This window comes from Lithobates pipiens, unplaced genomic scaffold (genome assembly GCF_037356315.1).
Source record: "Lithobates pipiens isolate NorthernLeopardFrog02 unplaced genomic scaffold, aLitPip1_a1.2 Scaffold_8, whole genome shotgun sequence".
NCBI lineage: Eukaryota > Metazoa > Chordata > Amphibia > Anura > Ranidae > Lithobates > Lithobates pipiens.
In genome coordinates this window covers 637,668,923-637,695,622 of record NW_027507903.1, presented here as the reverse complement: position 1 = coordinate 637,695,622, position 26,700 = coordinate 637,668,923, and the positions used below count along the sequence as shown (strand labels likewise).

Sequence of the window (26,700 nt, the reverse complement as noted above, 5' to 3'; positions counted from 1 at the left end):
AACAAAGAGCAGAGACACGAACTGGATGGCGGGTGACGCCCGCAACAAGCTCCTCCCCCATACATACGTTATGTCCAATCAGGACTTCGTCAGCGGTGGGTCTTGTCATTATATGCTCAATGCCTGCTATTCCATAGACTATACTGGCATCTTGTGGTGTAAATCAGTACTGACACCTAGTTATTGTTATCAAATGGTTCACTTATATTTAGCTGACTCTGAATAAAAGCCCAGCAACTTCACTCCAGGTATAAATGGGCAGATGTAAGTGCACAGGAAAAGTCCAGGAGAAACTCCAGCAAAATTTGAAAAATAAATATAAAAAAAACAAACAAAAAAAATGATCTAAGTGTAGCTGTAAATAGATCGTTTTATTTAAATACACGTTTAAAAATTAATAAATAAACATTTTTTAAAAGTTGTTTATGACACCAGAAAAATCCTTCACTTTCAAAGTCCACCTTTGAAAGTGAAGGATTTTTCTGGTGTCATAAACAACTTTTTAAATTTTTTTATTTATTAATTTTAAACGTGTATTTAAATAAATCAATCTGTTTACAGCTACACTTAGATCGTTTTTTTTTTCTTATATATATTTTTCAAATTTTGCTTGAGTTTCTTCTGGACTTTTCCTGTGTACTTACATCTGCCCATCTATACCTGGAGTGAAGTTGCTGGGCTTTTATTCGGAGTCGGCTGCACCTGACCAAGCGACCTAGAAAATTGCCTCATCCATACCTGGTAACTAAGCTATAAGGCTCCTGCACACCCTGAGTGTGAATCCGCGTATTTGACCACCTGAAATATCAGAGGTCCATCAGAGCTGGTAAGTGTTTATTCCTAATAGTGGAAGGAGGGTCACATACAAGCAAAACAGCTGTCTTCCAACGTGGTGTCTCCTCTCTACATGCTCTCCTGCTGTCACATTTGACCAATCCGTGTGGACTTTTTTATATTTTTTATATTTTGCGCTGCACCTTTTGCATTATTCAGTGTGTTATTAAGGTGTTTTTGTATTGCCCTTTTTGGTGTTCAGCTTGCAATAATTTGTTTGATATATGTGAGCGCTGATTGTCTTTTTCTTGATTTAAATAAATGTTTGACCACAGTGTTGGGTACATGCTCCAGGAGGATGCCCAGCGTTTTGAAGGCTCTGATGATGATACCCAGCTAGAGGAAGGCAGTAGCGTGAGCGCAGAGAGAGGGGATGCTCAAGAAGGACAGAAATCTGGCAGTCATGTTCCATCAGCTCAAGGCGTTCAAGAAGCTACGCAAGTACGCAGGCAAAAGATGCCATGCTGTGCTTGCGCTGGTTTGTTTCGGGGACAGGAGCCACACTGGGGCCCATATTTTGTCAGCCCTGCAGGGGCAGGCCGAGAGGTGATTGACGCCACGCCAGCTTAAGCCAGGAATGGTGGTTTGCGACAATGGCACCAACCTCCTCTCCGCCCTCTGACAGGGACAACTGACCTATGTGCCCTGTGTGGCTCACTTTATTAACCTGGTGGTGCAGCGGTTCTTGGGCAGGTACCCGGGCTTACAGGATGTCCTGAGGCAGGCCAGGAAAGTCTGTGTGCATTTCCGCCGATCATATAATGCCAGTGCTCGGCTGGCTGAGCTCCAAAAGAAGTTGAACCTGCCCAAGAACCGCCTTATATGTGACATGCCCACCAGGTGGAACTCAACATTGGCCATGCTGCAGTGGCTGCACACACAGCAGAGGGCCATCAATGAGTACCTGTGCGACTACGGCACATGGACAGGGTCAGGAGAGCTTGTTTTTTTTCCACCATGCCAGTAGGGCATGATCAGGGATGCATGCACTGTCCTGTCACCATTTGAGGAGGCCACGAGGATGGTGAGCAGTGGCAGTGCATGCATCAGTGACACTGTACCTCTTGTCTACCTGTTGGAGCATACGCAGCGTGGACTAATGGACAGGGCACTTGAGGCAGAACAGAGGCAGAAAGAGGAGGACTTCTTTGCCTCTCAAGGCCCCCTTTATCCAGACAGTGTTCCTGCTGTCCCACCCATCACACAGGAAGAGGACGAGGAGGAGGAGGATTGTGTCAGCATGGAGGTGGAGCCTGGCACTCAGCATCAGCAGCAGTCTTTTAGGGATGATTTACAGTCCCAAGAAACCCGTGGACTTGTACGTGGCTGGGAGGAGGTGGCTGCAGGTCATGTCGTCCTTAGTGACCCAGAGGACTCCAGACCGAATGCCACAGGTAACCTACTCTGCATGACCTCCCTGATCCTGCAAAGCCTGCGGAAGGATCCTAGTATTCTTCAGATCAAGGACAGGGGCCATTACTGGCTGGCCACTCTCCTTGATCCACGGTACAAAGGTAAGGTTGCGGACCTTATCTTGCCGTTGCAGAGGAAGCGGAGGATGAGACATCTCCGGGAGGCCTTGCAGAAAGGTCTGTGCAATGTGTTCACAGAGACTGGGAAGTTACAAACTCCTGGTCCTGGACAACGTGTTGCTGAGGCTTCAGTTAGTCACAGAAGGAGTGGTGGAGAAGGTGGCTGACTGAACGATGGGTTCAGACAATTTTTTAGTCCGCAGCCCCAAGGTACGATCGGTTCCAGCAACCATCGCCAGCGTCTGATTTACATGGTGCAGGAATACCTAGGGGCAAGGTCAGACTTGGACACCTTTCCCACCGAAAATCCTCTGGCTTACTAGGTCTTGAGGATGGATCACTGGCCAGAGTTTGCACAGTATGCAGTTGAGCTACTGGCCTGTCCTGCATCTAGCGTTCTTTCAGCCCCTGTTTAACAGGAGCATGTAATTACAATTCTTGATATAATATTTCACAGCAGGGCCCATTCCTGCACCCACCGAGAGTAACTGTGAGGACTTATATTGTTGTGGCACCAGCACCACAACCACAAAAGGCCCAATTATTTTACCACTGTTCAACAATGGTATGTAATTACAATTCTTGATATAATCGTTCACAGCAGGGCACTCCAGCGCCCACCAAGTGTTACTTTGAGGGCTTACAGTGTTGTGGCAACACCAACACCTTAGGCCCACATTTCTGCAGAGCATATAGGGCAGGCCCCTACTTTCAAACATCCAACTTACAAACATCTCCTACTTGCAAACAGAAGGAGACAACAGGAAGTGAGATGAAAAAAGACGGACGGCCCAAAAAATTATACAGGTGTGATAACCCTTCACTATGTTTTCCAAAAAGATTAAAAATTTATTTTTTGACTGGAGCTACACTTTAAAAATGTACCAGTTCAAAATTATAAAACAGATTCTACTTAACACAACAAACCTACACAGTTCCTGTCTTGTTTGCCCCGCCAGAACCATGTTGTGTTCCAAAACAAGTTCTGTCGTCAAATCAGTGGTAACTAATTTTGCTCCCTCTTACGCACATTTTACAATGGGTTTTTGGGAAGAACACTATATCTGGAGTCACAACCCCTATGCTAGGTACAGTGTATTCTTTTTGTTGCTACGTTGATGACATTTTCCACATATGGAGTGGTAGCCAGAAAGATTTTGCAGCCTTTGTTATACACTGTAACTGCAATGACCTAGGTATACAATTTACATTTTTGCTTGACCCCTTATCTTTGGTCTTTTTAGATCTTGTATTATTTCATAAAGGAGGAGTAATTAAAACTAAAAATTACTGTAAACCCTAGTGGGAAGGCCTATCTTCATTCCTCTAGCTGCCACCATCTTGTGTGGAAAAATAAAGTTCCCCTGGGGAAGTTCCAAAGGCTGCGCAGGAACTGTTCTATGAGAGAGGATTATGTCCATCAGAGTGCTAAGCTGACCAGTAAATTCAAACAAAAAGGATATCCCGACACGTTAATTAAGGAAGCTTTTTTTGGAAGCCCCCTCTTTGGTACAAAAAGACAAAAACATTGTTAGTAATAACGTCAGATTTATAGCAGGGTTTAACAGTAGCTAAAGTCTATTATCAAAATCATTAAAAAACATTTGCTCATCCTTCATATGGATCCCTAGTTAGGTCCTAATCTTCCCTTAGCTCCTCAAGTTACCTTTAAGAGAGCGTGCACAGTTAAAAACATCATAGCACCTAGCGGACTCAAGAGCACGTGCAATAGGAGGTGGCTATACACTTCTATTTTGACAGTAGGACGGGCTCTTTTCAGTGCAAGAAGAGGGGCAGCCTTACCTGTCAGTTCCTCCGACATAGGCAGAATTCTTTTACTGATGGAGAAGGTAACACCTATGACATCAAGCAATTTATAACTTGCTTGACCAATTATGTTGTTTATATGCTTAGGTGCCCTTGCAATCTCTCTTACGTAGGAAATACAATGCATACTCTTAGAAAACACATAGGAGAACATCGATGTTTTATTTATTTACTTTAAAATTCATCATAAGATGGACATTAGCAAAGTATCTGTAAAAGCCATTGAGTGTATACCAGAAGGCTCCCTCACTGCCAATGAAAGATTAGCTTTGTTGTGCAGAAGGGAGACTTTTTGGATATATAATTTGTCCACCATGTCCCCCAATGGATTAAATGAGGAACTAGAAGTACACACTATTCTATGATGCAGTTACTCCAGTCAGCTCCTGTCTTGCCTTTCCTTTCCATCAATTTGTCTCCTATAATTCCAACTATAGCAGTTGAGACCTTGTATCATACATGTATCCTAGGATATAATGCTCATTCAAGTTTCTCTTTATACTTGTATATATATTGTCACTCTCTTTTTCATTTATTTTTGCACCTCCTTCCCATCTGTTATTACCGCCTCCCTTTTTTTATTTTATTATTTATTTATTTAGTTCATTTTTCTCTCTTCCCTTCCCATCTGTCATTACCCCCCCCCCCCCCCACTTCTCCCCCCCCCCCTTTTTTTGTATTACTACCCTCTTTGCATTTTTTTTTTCATTACCCTTGGCTGTTGACATTATTCTTTGGTGTGATGGTATGCGCATAATGAGTCCAAAATTCTGCATTTTATATTATATTATCTTGGTGATTTTTACTCTTTGACTTTTGTTTTTATTTTTATATTTTTGTGTCTTAAATTCTAAGTTCAAGTCTGATTATTTATTATTGTCTGCCTTGTTGTAAGATGGTCATTTTGTACAAAAGAAAATGTTATGGTGCTTGGTGCTGTGGGAGCCAAAAGGATGTTTTGTGCCTTTTAAGACCTAATTTCCATAGCTCCTATTTAAACTTTCCAGGCTGTCCAATCCACATGATTTGATAAAGGTCCATACCTGAAACACGTTATCAGTATTACAGCCAGCTGGCCACTTTCCATGTGCTCCGCAACTGCATATTTGTTCCATCCCAAGTCTTCTTGTGGTGAGTTGGTTCTACGACGCTCTGTTTGGTGACGTCACATCCTGCGCGCCACCAGATTACACCAGCTGCATCCTCTGGGGGTTTGGAGTCCAATGTATTGGGGGCCTTTCCACATCACTGACCCTTACGGGTTGCATCAGTGGTCTGTCATCTCTTCCATTGGGTGGATGCCCATGTGACACCTGCCACCTATACACCTTTTGGTTGCCCCCAGCACCGGCCTTGATATGCCCAAGTCAGTCTGCCAAGGTTTGGGTGAGACTGAAGTTCAATATCAAGCAGGATGTTTAACATTGATTATCAGCCATGTTTTAACCTTTTGCTTTCTTAGAATTCTTTGATTGTGCAATAAATCTTTTTACACAAACCGTGGCATAGGCCCTTTTTTGACTTCTCTGAGGTATGCCTCAAGTGATTTGTAGCCATAATCCCCCAGCGCTGGATTAAGAGGAATCTTTTCTTGTTTGTTAGGCTTTTACAGGTAAATACCATGGTTAAACATGTATAATAAATGAACATATATTCTCATCTGAACATTTTGATTTAAATGATAATCCTAGTGACTGGGACTATCTAAGAGCTAATTCACATCATGTTTATTAAGCTGCATAGCTCAAGGATCATAGTGCTAAAAAGCCTTGAGCTAAATGAGCATTAAGCATTGGTTCAAACTGGTGCAACCCCAGTGTCGTGTGATTTCCAGTGCGACTATGCAGTGAGACTTTCATGCGACTTGATGTGACTTTAAGGTCTATGGGACTCAAGTGGTGCTGAAGTCACAACAAAGTAGAGCAGGAACACTAATAAAAGTAGCTATAATTTGAGTCGCATTGATTGCCTGGTAAACCATTGAAATTAGTGGGGTTTCACATGTCATGTGACTCTACATGGTTGATTTACAAAATCTGATGTAGCTCTGCATAGAAATGAATCAGCTTCCAGATTTTTTTTTAGTCAAAGCTTAACCACTTACGGACCACTGCACGCCAATATACGTCCTAAATTTGAAGGGGAATATTATTGTTATGGCAACAGCTAGCTGCCATAACCCCTGGTATCCTCTTCTTTGGCAAGCAGTCTGCTTTCAGATAAAAGTGGTCTCTGCGACGGAATCACCACAAGATAATTTTTATCAGCGGCAGGAGAGAGCCCACTCCCGCCATGCTCCAGTGCCCAGAGCCGTCGGCAGCGATTGGATGTTGCTTTGTCCTTGCCATGGAGATGAGTGAGGGAAAGATGGCCCCCACCTATCCCCATACCACTGCAGGGTGGAAGCAACATTTTGTTTACTTCCGCCCATAGCTCTTAAAGGGGCATTTAAAATATTTTTTTTTTTTTTTATAAATGACAATTTCTATTTTTTTTAATTGCATTTTAACCCCCCTAGCGGTAATCCCGGGTCTGGCTCGGGTTAGGAATTTACTGATAGGAGCGGTAACCCCGAGCCAGACTCGGGATCGCATCGCTGGATGCAGGGGAGGACGCAGTGAGACTTACTTACCTTGTCCCCTGGATCCAGCGATGTCCTCCGTGCTGTGTGATCGAGCTGTCCTCCGCTCGATTCACAGTGCCGAATCCCGCGAGCTCCGTTCCCTGCGACGTTACGGCGCACGGGAGTGGAGAACGGCGGCAAATTAAAAAAAGTAAAAAGACACAAAATACACACAGCACTGTAATCTTACAGATTACAGTGCTGTATTACAAAATTACACACCCCCTTTGTCCCTAGTGGTCTGTGCAGTGCCCTGCATGCACTTTTATATTATAAATACTGTTTTTTCTGCCTGGAATTTGGAGATTGTCCATAGCAACCAAAAAGTGTCCCTTTTTCAGTGTTTTTGGATTTGATTACATTATTGAATATTTTTTATTATTCTTTATTATATTATAAACTTTATCATACCCGGGATGTCTGCTAGACTCTGGTTTGAACATATTTAAGAGCAATATTCCTAAGAATTGCAGGACTACAATATAAGACGCCAAATTTCCATGCAAAATAATTGTACCGCTTTCAGCACCTAAATCCAGACTGAATCATACCGCCAGGGAGGTTAATGTAAATATGAGATCTGAGGTCTTTTTACTCCCAGATCTCATATTTAAGAGGTCCTGTCATGCTTTTTTTCTATTACAAGTCATGTTTACATTCCTTGTAATAGGAATAAAAGTGACACCATTTTTTTTATTAAAATAACAGTGTAAAAATAAAAAATAAAAGGTAAAATAATAAATTTTTTAAACGCGCCTCATCCCGCTAAACTCGCGTGCAGAAGCAAACACATAAATGAGTAGCACCCGCATATGAAAATAGTGTTCAAACCACACATGTGAGGTATCACTGTAATCGGTAAAGCAAGAGCAATAATTCCAGCCCTAGACCTCCTCTGTAATCCAAAACATGCAACCTGTAGAATTTTTTAAATATTGCCTATGGAGATTTTTAAGGGTAAAAGTTTGTCGACACTCCACGAGCGGGCGCAATTTTGAAGCCTGACATGTTGGGTATCAATTTACTCGCCATAACATTATCATTCGCAATATAAAAAATAATGGGCTAATTGTACTTTTGTCTTATTTTTTAATTCAAAAATGTGTATTTTTTCCAAGAAAAGTGCGTTTGTAAGTATGGGGAGCCAGAAAGTTTTGGAACGACCGCCCTTTTATTCTCTGGGGTGTTAGAAAAAATTTTAATGTTTGGGGTTCTAAGTAGTTTTCTAGCAAAAAAAAACAGATTTTAACCACTTCAGCCCAGGAAGGATTTACCCCCTTCCTGACAAGAGCACTTTTTGCGATTCGGCACTGCGTCACTTTAACTGACAATTGCGCGGTTATGTGATGCTGTACCCAAACAAAATTGACATCCTTTTTTTTTACCACAAATAGAGCTTTCTTTTGGTGGTAGTTGATCTCCTCTGCGGTTTTTATTTTTTGCGCTTTAAACAAAAAACGCATTATTTTTTTACATTTTGCTATAATAAATATCCCCCAAAATATATAACAAAACTTTTCTTTTTCCTCAGTTTAGGCCGATACGTATTCTTCAACATATTTTTGTTAAAAAAAATTGGAAAAAAAATAGCAAAAGCGTTAATTGATTGGTTTGTGCAAAAGTTATAGCGTCAACAAAATAGGGGATAGACTTATAACATTTTTATTAATATTTTTTTTTACTAGTAATGGTGGCAATCAGTGATTTTTATTGTGACTGCAACATTATGGTGGACGCATCGGACAATTTTGAGGCATCATTGGGACCATTGTCATTTATACAGCGATCAGTGCTATAAAATTGCATTGATTACTGTAAAAATGTCACTGGCAGTGAAGGGGTTAACCACTAGGGGACGGGAAGGGGTTAAAGGTGTCCTGAGGAGTGTTTCTAACTGTGTGGGGATGGGCTAGCAGTGACACAACACTGATCACTGCTCCCGATGACAGGGAGCAGACGATTGGTGTCCTGTCATTAGGCCGATGTAAACACAGCATCTCCCCGTTCTTCAGCTCTGTGAAACGATCACAGGCATTAAGTCCGTGGGTCCCACGGGCGCGGTCACGTAGTTCGCTGCAGGCGCGCAAGCAAATTCAAAGTAACGTACAGGCACGTTACTTTGCCCAGCCGTGCCATTCTGCTGACATATATATACAGGCGGTGGTCGGCAAGCGGTTAAACGCGCCCCCTCCCGCCAAGCTCGAGCGCAGAAGTGAAAACATGCGTGAGTAGCGCCCGCATAGGAAAACTGTGTTCAAACCACACATGTGAGGTATCACCGCAATTGGTAGAGTGAGAGCAATAATTCTAGCCCTAGACTTCCTCTGTAACTCAAAACCTGCAACCTGTAGAATCTTTTAAACAACCCCTATAGAGATTTTTAAGGATAAAAGTCTGTCACCATTCCACAAGCGGGCGCAATTTTTAAGCGCGACATGATGGGTACCAATTTATTCGGCATAACATTATCTTTCACAATATAAAAAAAATTGGGTTAACTTTACTGTTTCCTTATTTTTTAATTCAAAAAAGTGTATTTTTTCCAAAATAGTTCACTTGTAAGACCGCTGCCCAAATACGGTGTGACAAAGTATTGCAACGACCGCCATTTTATTCTCTAGGGCGGTGGTGGCGAACCTTGGCACTCCAGATGCTTTAGAACTACATTTCCCATGATGCTCAGCTACACTGCAGAGTGCATGAGCATTATGGGAAATGTAGTTTCAAAACATCTGGAGTGCCAAGGTTCACCATCACTGCTCTAGGGTGTTAGACAAAAAATGTATAATGTTTGGAGGTTCTAAGCCCTTGTACACACGGTCGAACATTCCGACAACCAAATCCGTCAGATTTTGTCTGACGGATTTTGTCTGAAACTGTTGCATACACACAAGTTGTCGGAAAATCTGATCGTTCAGAATGTGATGACGTTATTTTGTTACGACGGGACTACGTTCAGGCTAGTAGTCAATAGCTTTGGTGTAGGAATTTGATCTGAGCATGCGTGGCACTTTGTCCGATCGGAATTCTCTACACATGATCGGACAAGGCCCGATCGGATCATGTTGTCGGAAAATTTTACTGACAAGTTGGAAAACTTGGTCCGTCGGAGTATCCGACGGACCAAGTTTTCCAACTTGTCAGTAAAATGGACAGTCCAACTTGTCAGTAAAATGGACAGTCCGATGGAGACCACACACAGTCGGATTATCTGACAAAACGGTCCGATCGGACACATTCCGTCGGAATATCCGACCGTGTGTACAAGGGCTAAGTCATTTTCTAGCAAAAAAAACAGTTTTTAACTTGTGAACAACAAATCTCAAAGAGGCTTGGTCCTTATGTGGTTAATTGAACAAGCTGAAGTTAAAGCTGATTGGCTACCGTTCACAGCTGCACCAAATGATGCACTCTCCAGTTTTGGTAGATCAACCCCTATGTCACACCAGTGTGAACCGGGGACTAAATATGGCATACAGCCAACATATATTTTCAAAGCTGCATTCATTGATTTCATTATATTTTAAAGGGGTTGTAAAGGTTTGTTTTTTATTTTCGAAATAGGTTCCTTTAAGCTAGTGCATTGTTGGTTCACTTACCCTTTCCTTCGATTTCCCTTCTAAATGTTTTTTTTTTTCTTTGTTTTCTTTGTCTGAATTTCTCACTTCCTGTTCCTCCTCAGTAAGCTGTTCAGTAAGCTGTTTTGGCTGACTAACCACCGCTCGGATGATGGTGAGAAGTTTACTGAGGAGAAACAGGAAGTAAGATATTCAGACAAAGAAAAAAAAACATTTAGAAGGGAAATCGAAGGAAAAGGTAAGTGAACCAACAATGCACTAGCTTAGAGGAACCTATGTAGAAAATAAAAAACGAACCTTTACAACCCCTTTAAATTCATATTAGTTTAGGAAATGTTAAGGAAAAAGGAAGCAGAGCAATCTATATACTAGTTAATGATAAATTCCAAAGCACTGAAACGGTTCATATGATTTTTTTAAAGGCTTTGCAAAAGTTCACTGCATAGGACAAAAAGCAAATCGTAAAGTATCCAAAGCAACCAATAAAAATTGATCTCTGTGGGATTTTTATCCAGTTAAAATTGGACTGATCGTTGTGGCCTACAGCCCATCACTTTTGCTTGGAAGCTTCAGCAAGTCTCTTCCTGAAAGATCACCTCTGTGTACTCCTCTTTGTCTGTTAGTGCTGAGTGTTGTCTTCTTGGAGGGCGATAATCTTTCTTCCGGCCCAACAAGCTGTAGACGTATCTCTGACACTGGGAGGAAGCCAGATAATAGATAAGAGGATCCAGACAACAGCTGATGCTGCAGATAGTGGAAGAGATGGTGTAGGCCTCATACAGAGAGTCATCATCATAATAATACATCTGAAGATAATAGGAGAAATGGAGGACGTTGGTGGGGCCAAAACAAAGGGCAAACACACAAAGGACAATTACGGTCAGGTAGATGGCTCGCAATCTCTTGCGCATATTATTCATCTTTATTGTACTGAGGCTGTGGATGATTCTGATGTAACAGAATGTTGTAATGAATAAAGGCAAGAAAAATAACAAGGATAAAAGAGTGGTAAAATAGTAAAAGTAGAACCCTCGTAAATCTTCAGTATACTGCACATCGTAACAAGTTGTGATGTTTAGCTCAGGAATAAACATGGTTTGTTCACCTAGAAGTAGAGGCACAGCGCTGGCCAATGAGATTGCCCAGATGACACCACAGACCAACCAGGCTCGGTTTACTGTGCGCCATGACAGGGAACTCACCGCGTAGGCTACCGCTATGAACCGGTCCACGCTGATACTGGTCATGAATAGGATGGAGCAGTACATGTTACAGTAAAATGCCGCCATGACAAGGCGACACATTCCTTCTCCGATCAGCCAGTTATTTCCAGAAAATCTGTAAATGATGAGAAATGGCAGGAAGCTAACGAAGAGGACATCTGCAGTGGCGAGGTTGAGCATGTAGACCACTGCCGGCTTCCTGACCTTCATCTTCACCAGGAACATGACGATCGCCATGATATTGAGAGGAAGACCCACAAGGAACACAACAGTATGGATGGATGGGATAAGCTTGATGTTCCTCCAATTTACGATGGATAACACGCTTTCTGAATATGTTTCATAATATGAGTAAGGAGTGCCTGAAAAAGAAAAAAGATTAGAGATTCACAGAAATTAAAAATTAAATACATTTTACAGCTACACATTGATTAACCGTCGGTGCAGGTCAGCTGTGCAGAATCACATATACACATACGCAGTTCCAGCAACTCCAGCACTGAATGTAGTAATGGCATGGGGTTCTGCAGTATGATGGAGAGTCCATTGATGCTGGCTGATGGGAAATCTATTCTTTCTGGAGGGTGTAATCTATTGTTGATGGTGGGTCTATTGTTGCTGGGGTTGTCTTATGTTGCTGGGTGGTCAGTTGTTGCTGGGAGGGAATGCACTCTTGAGGAAGAGGTCTATTGTTGCTGGCTGTGGGAAGGTCTTTTAATTCTGGCTTCTAGCGGATCTACTGTTGGCTGGCTGGTAGGGGTTGGACAACAATAGGTTTCCCAGCAGCCAGTGCTAGCTGGTAGGGGTCTATTGTTCTTGGGGTGGATCTGTTGTTGCTAGGGGGTATTTTGTTGAAGGGGGTCTATGGTTTCTTGGGGGATCTGTTGTTGTGGGTGGGGTTTATTGTTGCTGGGGGGGCTTTGTTGCTAGGGGGTATTTTGTTGCAGGGGGTCTATTGTTTCTTGGGGGATCTTTTGTTGTGGCTGGGGTTTATTGTTGCTTGGGGGGGCTTTGTTGCTAGGGGTATTTTGTTGCATTGGGTCTATTGTTTCTTGGGGGATCTGTTGTTGTGGCTGGGGTCTATTGTTGCTTGGGGGGGCTTTGTTTCTAGTTCCTGGGGATCTATTTTACTTAATTTTCTATTATCATTAACAAATTCCATACCAATTACTTAGCATCACAAAATAATACTTGATACTGTTTTCTTTAAAAGGGGCAGAACTGGGGAGTGGGTAGGAACAAAGGATGGAACTTGATGGTGGGTAGGGGCAGAGACAAAGGGTGACTTGGAAGAGAGGAATACCTGTACCTACTCTCTGAGTATACATATATACATGATTCTGCAGTTCTGGGTAGGGGCGCGCACACGCGTGCCACCTGCCCAGTTGCGCTGTGATTCGCCACAGCACATTAGCGATCACCAGGTCCTGCCCAGTGATCGACCGCCGGTACCCGGCAAACGGCTCTGAGTTTCACAGAACACAGCTCTGTGAGTGTAAACCTCTCAAAACAACTAGATTTCCAGTAAAAGCAGCACACAGTACACACATAAACACCAGTTAGGCACATATTTAACCCCTTAATCATACTAGATGTTAACTCCTTCCTGCCCAGTGTCATTAGTACAGTGGAAGTATATATTTTTAGCACTGAACACTGTGGTAATGTCACTGGTGATGTCAGTGGCAGTTTATTAGTTCCCACAAAATGTCAGTTATGCCGCGTACATACGTCCGGACTTTCCGGCAAACTAGGTCCGACGGTCTTCCCGACGGACTTTCGGCAAAAGTCAGTTCATTTTGAACATGGTGAGGTAAATGGGACTAAACAAGAAAGTTCAATAGCCAGTAGCCAATAGCTGCCCTTGCTTTGTATTTGGTCCGTCGAACCAGCATACAGACGAACGGTTTTCCCAATTTGAATCCGTCGAAATTGAGTCCATCGGATAGATTTGAAACTTGTTCTATTTCTAGGTCCACCTGATTTTATTCCAGAAAAACGAACGGATTAGCCCACGCACGATCAAATTGTCAGACGGAATAATCCCGTCGTTCCTAGTCTGCATTAGTGTCAGATTGTACTGTCCTGCTATAAGTCGCTGATCACGGCCATTACTAGCATAAAAAATAAATGAATACAAACTCCAGTTTATACCTTTCGTGCAAACCAGTCAATATACACTTATTGGGATTTTTTGTATGTAGCAGAATGCATTTTGGTCTAAATGTATTAAGAGAGTTTGTAATGCATTGCATTTTACATGTTTCTTTACCATCCTGAAGTTTGACCCATAACATGGTTTTTAACCAGTTGCCGACCGCCCCACGTACATATACTGCTGGGCTTCGGATCTTAGAGGCTCCTCCTCTGGGTTTCCGGCAACCAGCTCCCTCTGTGATTGGGCACAGCAGGTGCCAATCAGAGAGTCCGGCACACCTAATGTTAGCTGGGGCCCGCCGATTGTTCCCAACAGAGACCGAATGGCGGTTTGCCTATGTAACCGAGGCAGATCACCGTTCTGTGACAAGGGAAGTAGACATGTGCATGATGAAAAAATGTGTTTTGTTTAGATTCATGAATCTAGTTCTTTTGTTTTGTTAAATTCAGTTGATTTGTTCAATTCGTATTCAGGATTCGAATTCTGAATTTGTATTTGGAACTCGTTTTATGTCTTTTTTTTTATTTAGCGTTTTTTTGGGGGGATTCGAAATGTTCGAATTGATAAATTTTGAACCAGTCAAATTGAAAACTTTCGATTTTTTTTTTTTCATTTCGAAAGGAGCAAATTGAACGAACAAAAGAAAAATCTCAAATGATTACAATGACTCTTTAAACACTTTAGCCCCGGACCATTTGGCTGGCCAAAGACCAGAGCACTTTTTGCGATTCGGCGCCGCATCGCTTTAACTGACAATTTGCACGGTCATGCGACGTGGCTCCCAAACAAAATGGACGTTCTTTTTTTCCCACAAATAGAGCTTTCTTTTGGTGGTATTTGATCACCTCTGCAGTTTTTATTTTTTGCGCTATAAACAAAAAAAGAGAGACAATTTTGAAAATAAAAAAACGCATTATTTTTGCTATAATAAATATCCCCCAAAAATGTAAAACTTTTTTTTTCCCTCAGTTTAGGCCGATATGTATTCTTCTACATATTTTTGGTAAAAAAAAAATTGCAATAAGCGTATATTGATTGGTTTGGGAAAAAGTTATAGCGTCTAAAAAATAGGGGATAGTTTTATGGCATTTTTGTTAATATTTTTTTTAGTGGTAATGGCGGCGATCAGCGATTTTTATCATGACTACGACATTATGGCGGACACGTTGGACAATTTTGACACATTTTTGGGACCATTCGCATTAATACAGCGATCAGTGGGACTAACAATGAAGGACTGTCCCCTCTGAGAACTGGAAACTGTGTGTTTACACACACAGTTGCGGGTTCTCCATGTACCCACCGAGCGATCGCGGGAGCCCAGTGGTGATCAAGACCACCGGGCATTGGCATCAGCTTCGGGAGCGAGCGTGGGGGGGCGCGCGTGAGCCTCAGGCGGCACGCACGCACCCCCTAGTGGCCGTCTATGGTACCGACGTACCATGGCGGCGATTCGCACAGCCGAGCCATGTTGCCGCAGTATAACTGCAGCGGCTGGTCGGCAAGCGGTTAAATCACTTTTGTCTTAACAAAAACAGCATTGTTTCAAAATGGGACTATAACAACACACACAGTCTTTGATTTCAGCAATATGTGTACAGTTCGAATTCAACTGGAGTTCGATGTAAAATTCAATTTGCTTTTCAGTCCAAAATTCCGAAATTTGAACAAAATTTTGTTTGGTTATTTGGAGCATTTGGTAAAATTTGTTTATATTGTAATTCGGGTATTCGGATATATCCGAACCTCCGTAAAACAAAAAAATGCGTTTGAATATTAATTTGGAAGGAAATGAACTGCACATGTCTAAAGGGAAGACAGAGAACCTGTGTTTCTGCTAACCCCTGTAGGGTTGTATGTAGGGGTGTATGTAGGGGTGTATGTAGGGTTGTATGTAGGGGTGTATGTAGGGGTGTATGTAGGGTTGTATGTAGGGTTGTATGTAGGGGTGTATGTAGGGGTGTATGTAGGGGTGTATGTAGGGTTGTGTGTAGGGGTGTATGTAGGAGTGTATGTAGGGGTGTATGTAGGGGTGTATGTAGGGGTGTATGTAGGGTTGTATGTAGGGGTGTATGTAGGGTTGTATGTAGGGGTGTATGTAGGGGTGTATGTTTAGCCCCCTGAAACCTGTTGGCTGTTTCCTGTTTACTAATGTGAACTAATTTCATCATTAGGAAAAAAATGTAACTCTTGGACATTTGTTTGGCGCTCTCATTAAAACGTATAGACTCGGATTCTCTACTCTGCCCTCCTATTCTTAATTGGTGTCCTCTTTTGTAGATATTTGATAAACATGTATGATTTGTTTAGTTATGATCGAAATTAAGACACACTTTTTGTTATTTGGATGTATCCAAATTTTCTAATCCCAATAGTAAGGAATTTCAATGAATCCAAAATAAATTATATCAAAAACAAATGATCCAAATTTGAATTTGAAAGTGAATGCGAATTTGAACATAAATTTGAAATGCAAACATTGCAATAAATACAGTCAGGAATAAAAGTGAAATAATATGATGATTACTACTTGGGTAATAGAATAAAATAGAATAAAACAGAATAGAATGTATATAATAAAAGGATAGAATAGGATAGAACAAATATACAGCAGCTGTCTTCTGAAATTCAAATTTCAAATGTCAAAATTCGAATTTTGAATCGTTGCAATTTGAATTTCAAATCAATTTGAAAATAAAGAATATACAAAGAAAATTTGAATATATGAAACAAATTCTGAAAACAAATTATTCTAACATAGCAGATATGATGAAACAACATTTATAAGCTTAACAAATTAATCCAAAATGATCCAAAACACATTTTTCCATTGTGTACATCTGTAATATTTGACACCATCTGAACCAAATAAGTTTATCTTGGTCTCATCAGACCACAGGACATGATTCCAGTAATCCATGTCCTTAGTCTGCTTGTCTTCAGTAAACTGTTTTCAGGCTTTCTTATGCATCATCTTTAGAAGAGGCTTCCTTCTGGGATGACAGCCATACAGACCAATTTGATGCAGTGTGTGGCGTATGGTCTGAGCACTGACAGGCTGACCCCCCACCCCTTCAACCTCTGCAGCAATGCTGGCAGCACTCATACATCTATTTCCCAAAGACAACTTCTGGATATGACACTGAGCATGTGAACTCACCTTCTTTGGTTGACCATGAGGGGAGCCTGTCCTGTTCAACTTTGGCCACCGTGCTGCAGCTCAGTTTCAGGGTCTTGACACTCTTCTTATAGCCTAGGCTGGTGTTGGCGACCCTCGGCACCCCAGATGTTTTGGAACTACATTCCCCATGATGCTCCACTACACCGCAGAGTGCATGAGCATCATGGGAAATGTAGTTCCAAAACATCTGGGGTGCCAAGGTTTGCCATCACTGGCCTAGGTCATCTTTATGTAGAGCAACAATTCTTTTTTTCAGATCCTCAGAGAGTTCTTTGCCATGAGGTGCCATGTTGAACTTCTAGTGACCAGTATGAGAGAGTGAGAGCGATAACACCAAATTTAACACACCTGCTCCCCATTCACACCTGAGACCTTGTAACACTAATGAGTCACATGACACCGGGGAAGGAAAATGGCAAATTGGGCCCAATTTGGACATTTTCACTTAGCGGTGTACTCACTTTTGTTGCCAGTGGCTTAGACATTAATGGCTGTGTGTTGAGTTATTTTGAGGGGACAGCAAATTTACACTGTTATACAAGCTGTACACTTACTAATTTACATTGTAGACAAGTGTCATTTCTTCAGTGTTGTCACATGAAAAGATGAGATATTTAAATACTGGAGTATGTTCCTAACATTTATTAGAACTGAGGAAGCCCATTTGCATAGACGGGTGAAACATGTGCAGCATTACAGCATTATCAGCTACTAAAGAAATTGATAATAAGCTTCTTACCGTATAAATCTGGTGTCCATTCAGCTGCAATAGATGTGTTGAAGTCATATGTTGGATAACCTGCCAAATATATATTTAATTTTAATAGAATTTTCATTTACAGATGTGTTAAAATCATTAAAAAATATATATTTTTAGAAATGAGATGACATTCACAAATGTTGGCGGTTTTCACATGCCAGTAAGTAAGGAAGGGGTTAGTACAAGTACAAGTACTCAACAATACCAATTATTGTTACCTAGAGCAACTTTGTTTAACCACTTGACCACTGGGCACTTAAACACCCTTAATAACCAGACCAATTTTCAGCTTTCGGTGCTCTCACATTTTGAATGACAATTACTCAGTCATGCAACACTGGACCTATATGAAATTTTTGTCCTTTTTTTCACACAAATGGAGCTTTCTTTTGGTGGTATTTAATCACCGCTCGGTTTTTTATTTTTTGTGCTATAAAAGAAAAAATACAGAAAATTCTGTAAAAAAAATGAATTTTTCTTTGTTTCTGTTATAAAATTTAGCAGATTAGTAATTTTTTCTTCATAAATTTTGGCCAAAATTTATACTACTACATATCTTTGGTAAAAATAAGTACAAATTGGTGGATATTATTTGGTCTTTGTGAAAGTTATAGCGTCCACAAGCTATTGTGCCAATATCTGAAAATTGATCACACCTTAAGGACTGACAACCTATTTCAATTATTGAGACCCTAACATGCCAGAAAATTACAAATACCCCCCAAATGACCCCTTTTTGGAGAGAAGACATTCCAAGGTATTTAGTAAGAGGCATGATGCGTTTTTTGAAGTTGTCATTTTTTCCCACAATTCTTTGCAAAATCAAGATTTTTTTAACTTTTTTTTTTCACAAAATTGTCATATTATCAGTTTATTTCTCCCACACAGCATATGCATACCACAAATTACACCCCAAAACACATTCTGCTATTACTCCCGAGTACGGCGATACCACATGTGTGAGACTTTTACACAGCATGGCCACATACAGAGGCCCAACATGCAGGGAGCGCCATCAGGCGTTCTGGAGCACCCAGGACAATTCTGACATTTCTCTCCTACATGTAAAAATCATCATTTATTTGCTAGAAAATTACAAGAATCCCAAAACATTATATATGTTTTTTTAGCAAAGACCCTGGAGAATACAATGGTGGCCATTGCAACTTTTTATCTCGCACGGTAATTTGCGCAGCAATTTTTCGAACGCACAGTTTTGTACTCAAAAAAAAAAACACTGTAAAGTTAGCCCAATTTTTGCATAATGTGAAAGATGAAGTTACGCTGAGTAAATAGATACCTAACATGTCACTCTTCAAAATTGCACATGCTCGTGGAATGGCGCCAAACGTCGCTACTTAAAAATCCCCATAGGCGACGCTTTAAATTTTTTTTACTGGTTACATGTTTTGAGTTACAGAGGAGGTCTAGGGCTAGAATTATTGCTCTCATTCTAACGTTCGCAGCGATACCTCAGATGTGTGGTTTGAACACCGTTTTCATATGTGGGCGGGACTTACGTATGCGTTCGCTTCTGTATGCGAGCACATGGGGACAGGGGCACTTTAAAAAAAAAAAAAAAAACATTTATTGTTCATTTTACTTTATTTATTTTAGTTTCACATTCCCCCCCCCCCCCCCCCAAAAAAAAAAATTTTGATCACTTTTTTTGCTATTACAAGGAATGTAAACATCCCTTGTAATAGGAATATGGCATGACAGGTCCTCTTTACAGTGAGATATTGGGTCAATAAGACCCCACATCTCACCTCTAGGCTGGGAAGCCTGAAATAAAAAAAAAAAAGATTCTGGATTTGATCGTATTGGCGAGTCGGTAGAAGCACCGGAGGGCGGCGGGAGGGGGGGGGGGGTGTCTATGTCTGGGTATTGCAGGGTATCACCGACTATGGCTGGGTATTGCAGGGTATCTCAGAGTATAGCAATTTATGGCAGGGTATTGCAGAGTATTGGCAGGGTATTGCAGAGTATTGGCAGGGTATTGCAGAGTATTGGCGGGTGTTCCAGAGTATTTGCGGGTATTGCAGAGTATTTGCGGGTATTGCAGGGTATTGCAGGGTATTGCAGGGTATTGCAGGGTATTGCAGAGTATTTCAGAGTATTTGCTGGTACGGCAGAGTATTGCAGGGTATTGCAGAGTATTGGCAGGGAATTGAGGGGTTAAATTTCGGTGAGCAGCGATGTGGGCACTGCAGATGCAGCCCACTGCGCGGCTGACACCGATCTCTTCCCCCTCCTCTGTACCGATCGGTACAGAGAGGGGGAGGGAGGAACCGGCGTCATAACATGACGCCGGTTTGTTTAAAAATGATCACTCCGTCATTTGATGGAGCGATCACGTGGTAAACAGCCGCGATGAGCGGCCGTTTACCGTGATGTGCTGGGTCCTGTGGACCCGGCGGTCAAGGATGCTCTCGAGTGCGCGCCCCAGGGGGGCGCGCGAGAGCGGAATTCTGGGAGGACGTCATATGACGTCCTCCCAGAGTTAAACAACCGCCCTGTAGCTGTCATTCGGCTATGGGCCGGTTGTTAAGTGGTTAAACTTCAGCTGTCTGCAATAGTATATATGTATGTGTGTGTATATATATATATATATATATATATATATATATATATATATATATATATACCGTATTTATCGGTGTATAATACGCACCCCAAGTTTAGGAGGGAATTTTAAGGAAAAAAACTTTTAGGAGGGAAATTTAAGGAAAAAAAAAAACTTACATTTAAATGCCAATCAATGCAGCCTTATCAGTGTCCATCTGAAGCCTTGTCATTGTCATTTGCAGCCTTGTCATGCAGCCTGTCCTCATTGCAGCCCTGTCCTCATTGCAGCCTGTCCTCATGGCAGCCTTGCCTTTTATTTTTAAAAATGGCGCCGCCGAGATGTCCTGTGTATCTCGGCGGTGTCCGGTAGTTCTCGGCCGCCCTTGGGGGCTTTCGGCCGTCTTCGGTCATCCTCGGCGGCTTTCGGCCGCCTTTGGCTGTACTCAGCGCCTTTCGGCCACTCTCGGCCCTTCTCGGCGGCTTTCGGCCGCTCTCTGCCCCTCTCGATGGTTTTCGGCCGCCGAGAAGGGCCGAAAGCCGCAGAGAAAGGCCGAAGGTGGCCGAAAGCCCGAAGGCGGCCGAAAGCCGCCGAGAAGGGCCGAAGGTGGCTGAAAGCCGCCCAGAGCCCTGAAATCACAGAGGATCGGAGCATAAAATGCACCCGCGATTTCCCCCTGATTTTAAGGGGAAAAAAGTGCTTGTTATACGCCGATAAATACGGTGTATATATATTTATATATATATATATATATATATATATATTATTTTTTTTGTTAAATATGTAAATATATGTTAAAGGTGTAAAAATATTATTGAATAAAGCAAAAAAAAAGGTTTAATTATTAATAGAAGTGAACAAAAAAATCAGCAGCAAAATAATAATTAAATGAAGGAGGAGAATAAGGAGTTAATTAAGGCTGATTATAGTAAATTAAGGGTTAATAATACAAAACCGAAAAAAATCCACAGTAAAACCTCGGTTTGCGAGTAACGTGATTTACAAAGGTGTTTCGCAATAAGAGCTATTTAAAAAAAAAATCCTGACTCAATTTGTGAGCGTTTGTCACAAGATAAGCAGGATTCAAGCTGCTGGGTTGTGCAGTACCGCATGTGGCCAGAGGTGCGGGGGCGCTGGTGACGCTCAGAGTGTCTCCGAGTGTCTGTGACGCCCCCGCACCTCTGGACACATGCGGTACTGCATATACCAGCGCCCCAGCACCTCTGGCCACATACAGCACTGCATGCGTCTGCCGTCACTGTGGAACGAATTATCTGAGCTTCCATTATTTCTTATGGGGAAACTTGCTTTGATATAAGAGTGTTTTGGATTTCAAGCATGCTTCTGGAAAAAATCATGCTCGTAATCCAAGGTACCACTGTATATATTTTTTTTACTTGCCAGGTTGCTCTAAACTGACTTCATCTGCATGTGATTGGACACGGCCGTCATGTGATCAGGAGGGCCAATCACAGAGCCCCCCTGCCGATCTGAGATGTGCCGTGTCCGGGTGACACGAGCACATCGGGATCGCGCCACTGCGCGGGCACGCGCGATCCCGCTACTTCTGAAGGACGTTCCTGAACGTCCTATCAGGAGTAGACGGCTCCCACCCGGCCGTATATATGCATTGGCCGGGTGGGAAGTGGTTAAAGATCTAATGAAACAAAAGTTCAGCTCAAAGTAAATCTTATAGTCCAATCAGCTAATTAATTTTGTGCCGGAGGATGGATTACTGGCAAAGTGCATTCCTGAGAACTGAGTTAGAAGGGTGTTGTATTGTATTTGAGCCGAGGAGAAGAGACGTTGTCATTGTGTGTGTTAAAAGATTCAATAAACAAACAACTTTCCAAACTACGAATCATTATCACGAATGTCTATACATACATAAATAGCGAATTTCAATGAATACGAACGAATGAATTCGACACTCTACGAATAATAACGAATTATCCAAAAATGTATTAACGCAACATAACGAATATAACAGAACTAAATGATGTATTTTACGAATTACAACGAACCAAAACTAAATAAAATTTTCCATTGTGCACAAGTCTAACAAATAGAGAGGGTGAAACGGAGATAGAGACAGCAATAAAAACTGACAGGTGATCTAATCCATCTCAACTTTATCCAAAACCAAAAAATAAAAAAATGTTTTGTCTTTAGTTATACTTTAAGTGTCCATTTGAGATAATAAATTATTGCAAAGCAGTTAGTTTGTGAATCACTATACACATATAAAAAGTAACTGCTACACTATTCTTCTGATTCTAATTAGCATTAGGGAAATTCATGTCAAGTTCAGATTCCAGAGGTTGGACATTACTCCATTGTAGAATAAATATGTCCAGCTTAGATTTCAGAATTCTTGAAAGTATTTAGCCTTCAAGTGACCGTTCGTTCGGGTGGTGAATAAAAAACCTGTAATCGTATTATAACCCCAACATGACACTCTTGAAACTTCACCATCCAGACACCACCTAGGGGGAGAGTTGATCTGTTACCTTTTATCTCCTTCCCACCCCATCCCCATGCACAGGATTGATCTGCTGAAGTGCTCTTGGTACTCACTCTCCTGATTGTCTCCATTAACTGTGTGGCACAGGATGACCGCATGTAGGAGGACGAGACGCGACAGCGAATGGACTTCCATCTCCAGTCCAGGCTAAGCACTGATATGAGGGATGACTGAAGCTGAAGCTTTTTTTGCCGTTGATGGGTGTGAACTGTCATGGAAATGGACAAGATGGACCTTACAGATAATGTCTCGGAGATGTACAGATTGCTTGATGCTCATAACTGACTGCTCCAAGTAGTTGTACTGAGAGAAAACACTTTGAAAGTGTACGTCAAGTCAAAAAACTTTAATTCAACTTTTGAATAGAGCGGAGATAGATTAGAACCCCTGTCCAGTTTTCAGTACTATCCGGAGCTCCGGAGATTTCCCTTCAAGTCCTGTCCCAAGGTCAATGGTTCCATCAAACTGGAAGTGAGATAGAAGCTGCAACAAGGACATCAGAAAAAAAGTCTAATAAGGGTTCAATCTTTTCCCTACTTTACTTAGAAAAAGTTCCCTCACTCCCTATCTTGCAATATGTCATCAAGATAGTAAGTGAAATGACAGTAAACCTCTTTAACGGAACCCAAGATAGTAGTAAAGACCAGAGTGTGGTTCACACTGTAAAGACCAGAGTGCGGTTCATACTTCCTCACTCAATAACAGGGGTCTCAAACTGGCAGCCCTCCAGCTGTTGCGAAGTCCCATCATGCCTCTGCCTGTGGGAGTCATGCTTGTAACTGTCAGCCTTGCAATGCCTCATGGGAATTGTAGTTTCGTAACAGCTGGAGGGCCACCAGTTTGAGAACCCTGCTCTATACCATATCCATTTGAGCTCCGGAAGATTTTACCCCCTTCATGACCAGAACTTTTTTTGCTATTCGACACTGTGCTACTTTAAGCCCTTGTACACACGGTCGGAGAATCCGTTGGAATGTGTCCTATCGGACTGTGTTGTCGGATAATCCGACTGTGTGTGGTCTGCATCGGACTGATTCCGTCGGAATATCTGTCGGACCCAATTTTCCAACATGTTGGAAATATTTTCTGACCAACTGGTTCGATCGGACATACTCCGATCATGTGTAGAGAATTTTGATCGGACCAAGTGACACGCATGCTCAGATCAAATTCCTACATCAAAGCTATTGGCTACTAGCCTGAACGTAGTCCCATCGTAACGAAATTACGTCATCACGTTCTGAATGATCAGATTTTTCGACAACTTAGTCCGATCGTGTGTATGCAACAGTTTGGGACAAGATCCGACGGACAAAATCCAACGGATTTGGTTGGCAGAATGTCCGACTGTGTGTACAGGGGCTAAGACCAGCTATACATGGTAAAAATGTATTTCCTGCAACCGGTGGTTGCAGGAAAGAAATTCACATGATTCCCCCATCAACACAGGCAGTGCTGACGGGGGAATCACCAATTGTCTTCTTCCGGCTGGGGGGGAGACATCCCAACCGGGAGAAGAAAGTGATTATTGCTAGCGACTATATCGATAATTGCAACAGAATCCAGCAGGCTGGTTGTACCCAAGTTGATCAATCGATCAACTGGGTACATTCAGCTTTCCCATTAACAATTCAAATCTCGCCGGTTCCTGCTGAATTGGCAAAGATTTGAACCATGTATGGCTGATCTAACTGCCGATTGTGCAGTCATGCAACGCTGTACCCAAACAAAATTGATATACTTTTATTTCACATAAATCAAGCTTTACTTTGGGGGTATCTGATTCTCACTGGGTTTTACATTTTTTTTGTAAATGAAAAAAAGAACAGTTTTATTTATTTATTTATTTTTTAACCACTTACAGACTGGACCATTTTGCTGGTCAAAGACCAGACCACTTTTTGTGATTCGGCACTGCTTCGCTTTAACTGACAATTGCGCGGTCATGCGACGAGGCTCCCAAACAAAATTGACGTCCTTTTTTTCCCACAAATAGAGTTTTCTTTTGGTGGTATTTGATCAACCCTGCGGTTTTTATTTTTTGCGCTATAAACAGAAATAGAGGGACAATTTTGAAAAAAACTTTAAAAAAAGTTTTACTTTTTGTTATAATAAATATCCCCCAAAAATATATAAAAAAAACATTTTTTTCCTCAGTTTAGGCCGATACGTATTCTTCTACATATTTTTGGTAAAAAAAATCGCAATAAGCGATTATTGATTGGTTTGCGCAAAAGTTATAGCGTTTACAAAATAGGGATAGTTTTATGGTATTTTTATTAATAATTTTTTAGAATTTTTTTTACTAGTAATGGCGGCGATCAGCAATTTTTTTTTTTATTGTGACTGCGACATTATGGCGGACACATCGGACATTTTTGACACATTTTTGGGACCATTGTCAGTTATACAGCAACCACTGCTATATAAATGCAGTGATTCCTGTGTAAATGACACTGACAGTGAAGAGGTTAACCAGTGGGTGGCAGTGTAGGGGTTAAGTGTTCCTAGGGGTGTGTTACTAACTGTGGGGGGTTGGGCTTTTATTTAGTGAACACTGATCTCTGCTCCAATCACATAGAGCAGAGATCAGTGTCACTAGTTGCTAGGCAGAATGGAGAAATGCTGTTTACAACGGCATTTCTCCATTCAGCTGTCCCGTGAGACGATCGCGGGTATGCCCACGGCGATCGAGTCCGCAGGACCCGCGACCGGACTCACAGGGGTCCCGACCGGCACGCGAGCGCGCTGCCGGTGGCGCGCTCACGATGGCATGGCGGCATTGAAGATTGGACGTACCTGTACGTCAATATGCCTGCCCGTGCCATTCTGCCGACGTACATCGGCGTGCACTGGTCAGGAACCGGTTAAAGAATATTTTTTACTTTCTCCAATAAAACATAACCAATAAAAAAAATTAAAAGAATTGAATGTCTTCATAAATTTGAGCCAAAATGTATTCTGCTACATGTTTTTGATAAAAAATCCTAATAAATGTATATTAATTGATTTGCATGAAAGCTATAGTATCTACAAACTCTGGGATATATAATGGATTTTTTTTCTTTTACTAGTAATGATGGTGATTATAGACTTTTATAATGGGACTGCAATAGTGCGGTGGCGGGCAATTTGATATTAACTGACGCTGGGGGGAATTGACTAACTGTCACTGACATCACCAGTGACACTAATACCGTGAAAAGTGTTCATACTATACACTGTCACTGTACTGATGACACTGACTGGGAAGGGGCTAACATCTAAGGTAATCATCTCATGGCACGCCTATAGAACTCATGAAGGAAGGGCCCAGAACAGACATGGCAGTAGCAGGGATTCTGTCCCTCGCCCACAAATAAGTGCAGGTTAAGGTACTCGGAAACACTCGGACAGAAAATAATAACAGCCTTGGTACCTATAACAGGGAAGTCTGTGAACCTATGTGTGAAGTTGTCCCATAGTGCATTGCTGGATTGCGTCACACTGGTGTTGTGTATAAAAATCACTCTAGGGTGCACTTAAGGCCAGCGCTTGACTATTTTGCACCCCAGGCAAGACTACCAACATCCCACCGGTGGGCAGGCAAGGGCTGATGTTAGTCTTGCCTAGGGAACAGGTGCCTATAGCCAGGTGCTGATTACCAGAGCCAACTCACTGGGGCAGCAGAACTTCTCCTCCATCCTGAGACATGGTGCCCACCTCTTCTGCAACCCCCCGAGCTGTTCTCCGACTCCCGGGTGCCAGCTTAGTGTTGCCTTCCTCACAGGCTGAGCTGCTGCTGACCTCCTCCACAGTAGGCATGATGGATGTGCTCCATGGCTGCTGCTTTCTCTGGACTGATCAGCAGAGAGTCAGTCAGCACACCAGGCCTGTGTAGGATGGCGGTCTTCA

General features: G+C 42.0%; 1 protein-coding gene across 1 annotated transcript; it reads right to left on the bottom strand.

Annotated features, from left to right (window-relative positions):
- Positions 1–10,677: 10,677 nt before the first annotated feature.
- Positions 10,678–22,949, bottom strand: LOC143964149 (proteinase-activated receptor 1-like). Its single transcript, XM_077473841.1, has 3 exons — positions 22,860–22,949; positions 17,696–17,755; positions 10,678–11,979 (listed from the first exon to the last, which is right to left on the bottom strand). Exons 1-3 carry the CDS (start codon positions 22,939–22,941, stop codon positions 10,964–10,966), a joined length of 1,158 nt encoding a protein of 385 aa, XP_077329967.1. The 5' UTR covers positions 22,942–22,949; the 3' UTR covers positions 10,678–10,963.
- Between the last annotated feature and the right edge of the window lie 3,751 nt (positions 22,950–26,700).

What these genes read in the sequence shown, in the direction of transcription:
- LOC143964149 (XM_077473841.1), bottom strand. Translation starts at nt 22,941, where the DNA reads ATGGAAGTCCATTCGCTGTCGCGTCTCGTCCTCCTACATGCGGTCATC. An exon ending in TAATGGAGACAATCAGGAGA is followed by an intron (nt 17,756 to 22,859) that starts GTGAGTACCAAG and finishes TATATTTGGCAG; the next exon opens with GTTATCCAACATATGACTTC. An exon ending in ATGGACACCAGATTTATACG is followed by an intron (nt 11,980 to 17,695) that starts GTAAGAAGCTTA and finishes TTTCTTTTTCAG; the next exon opens with GCACTCCTTACTCATATTAT.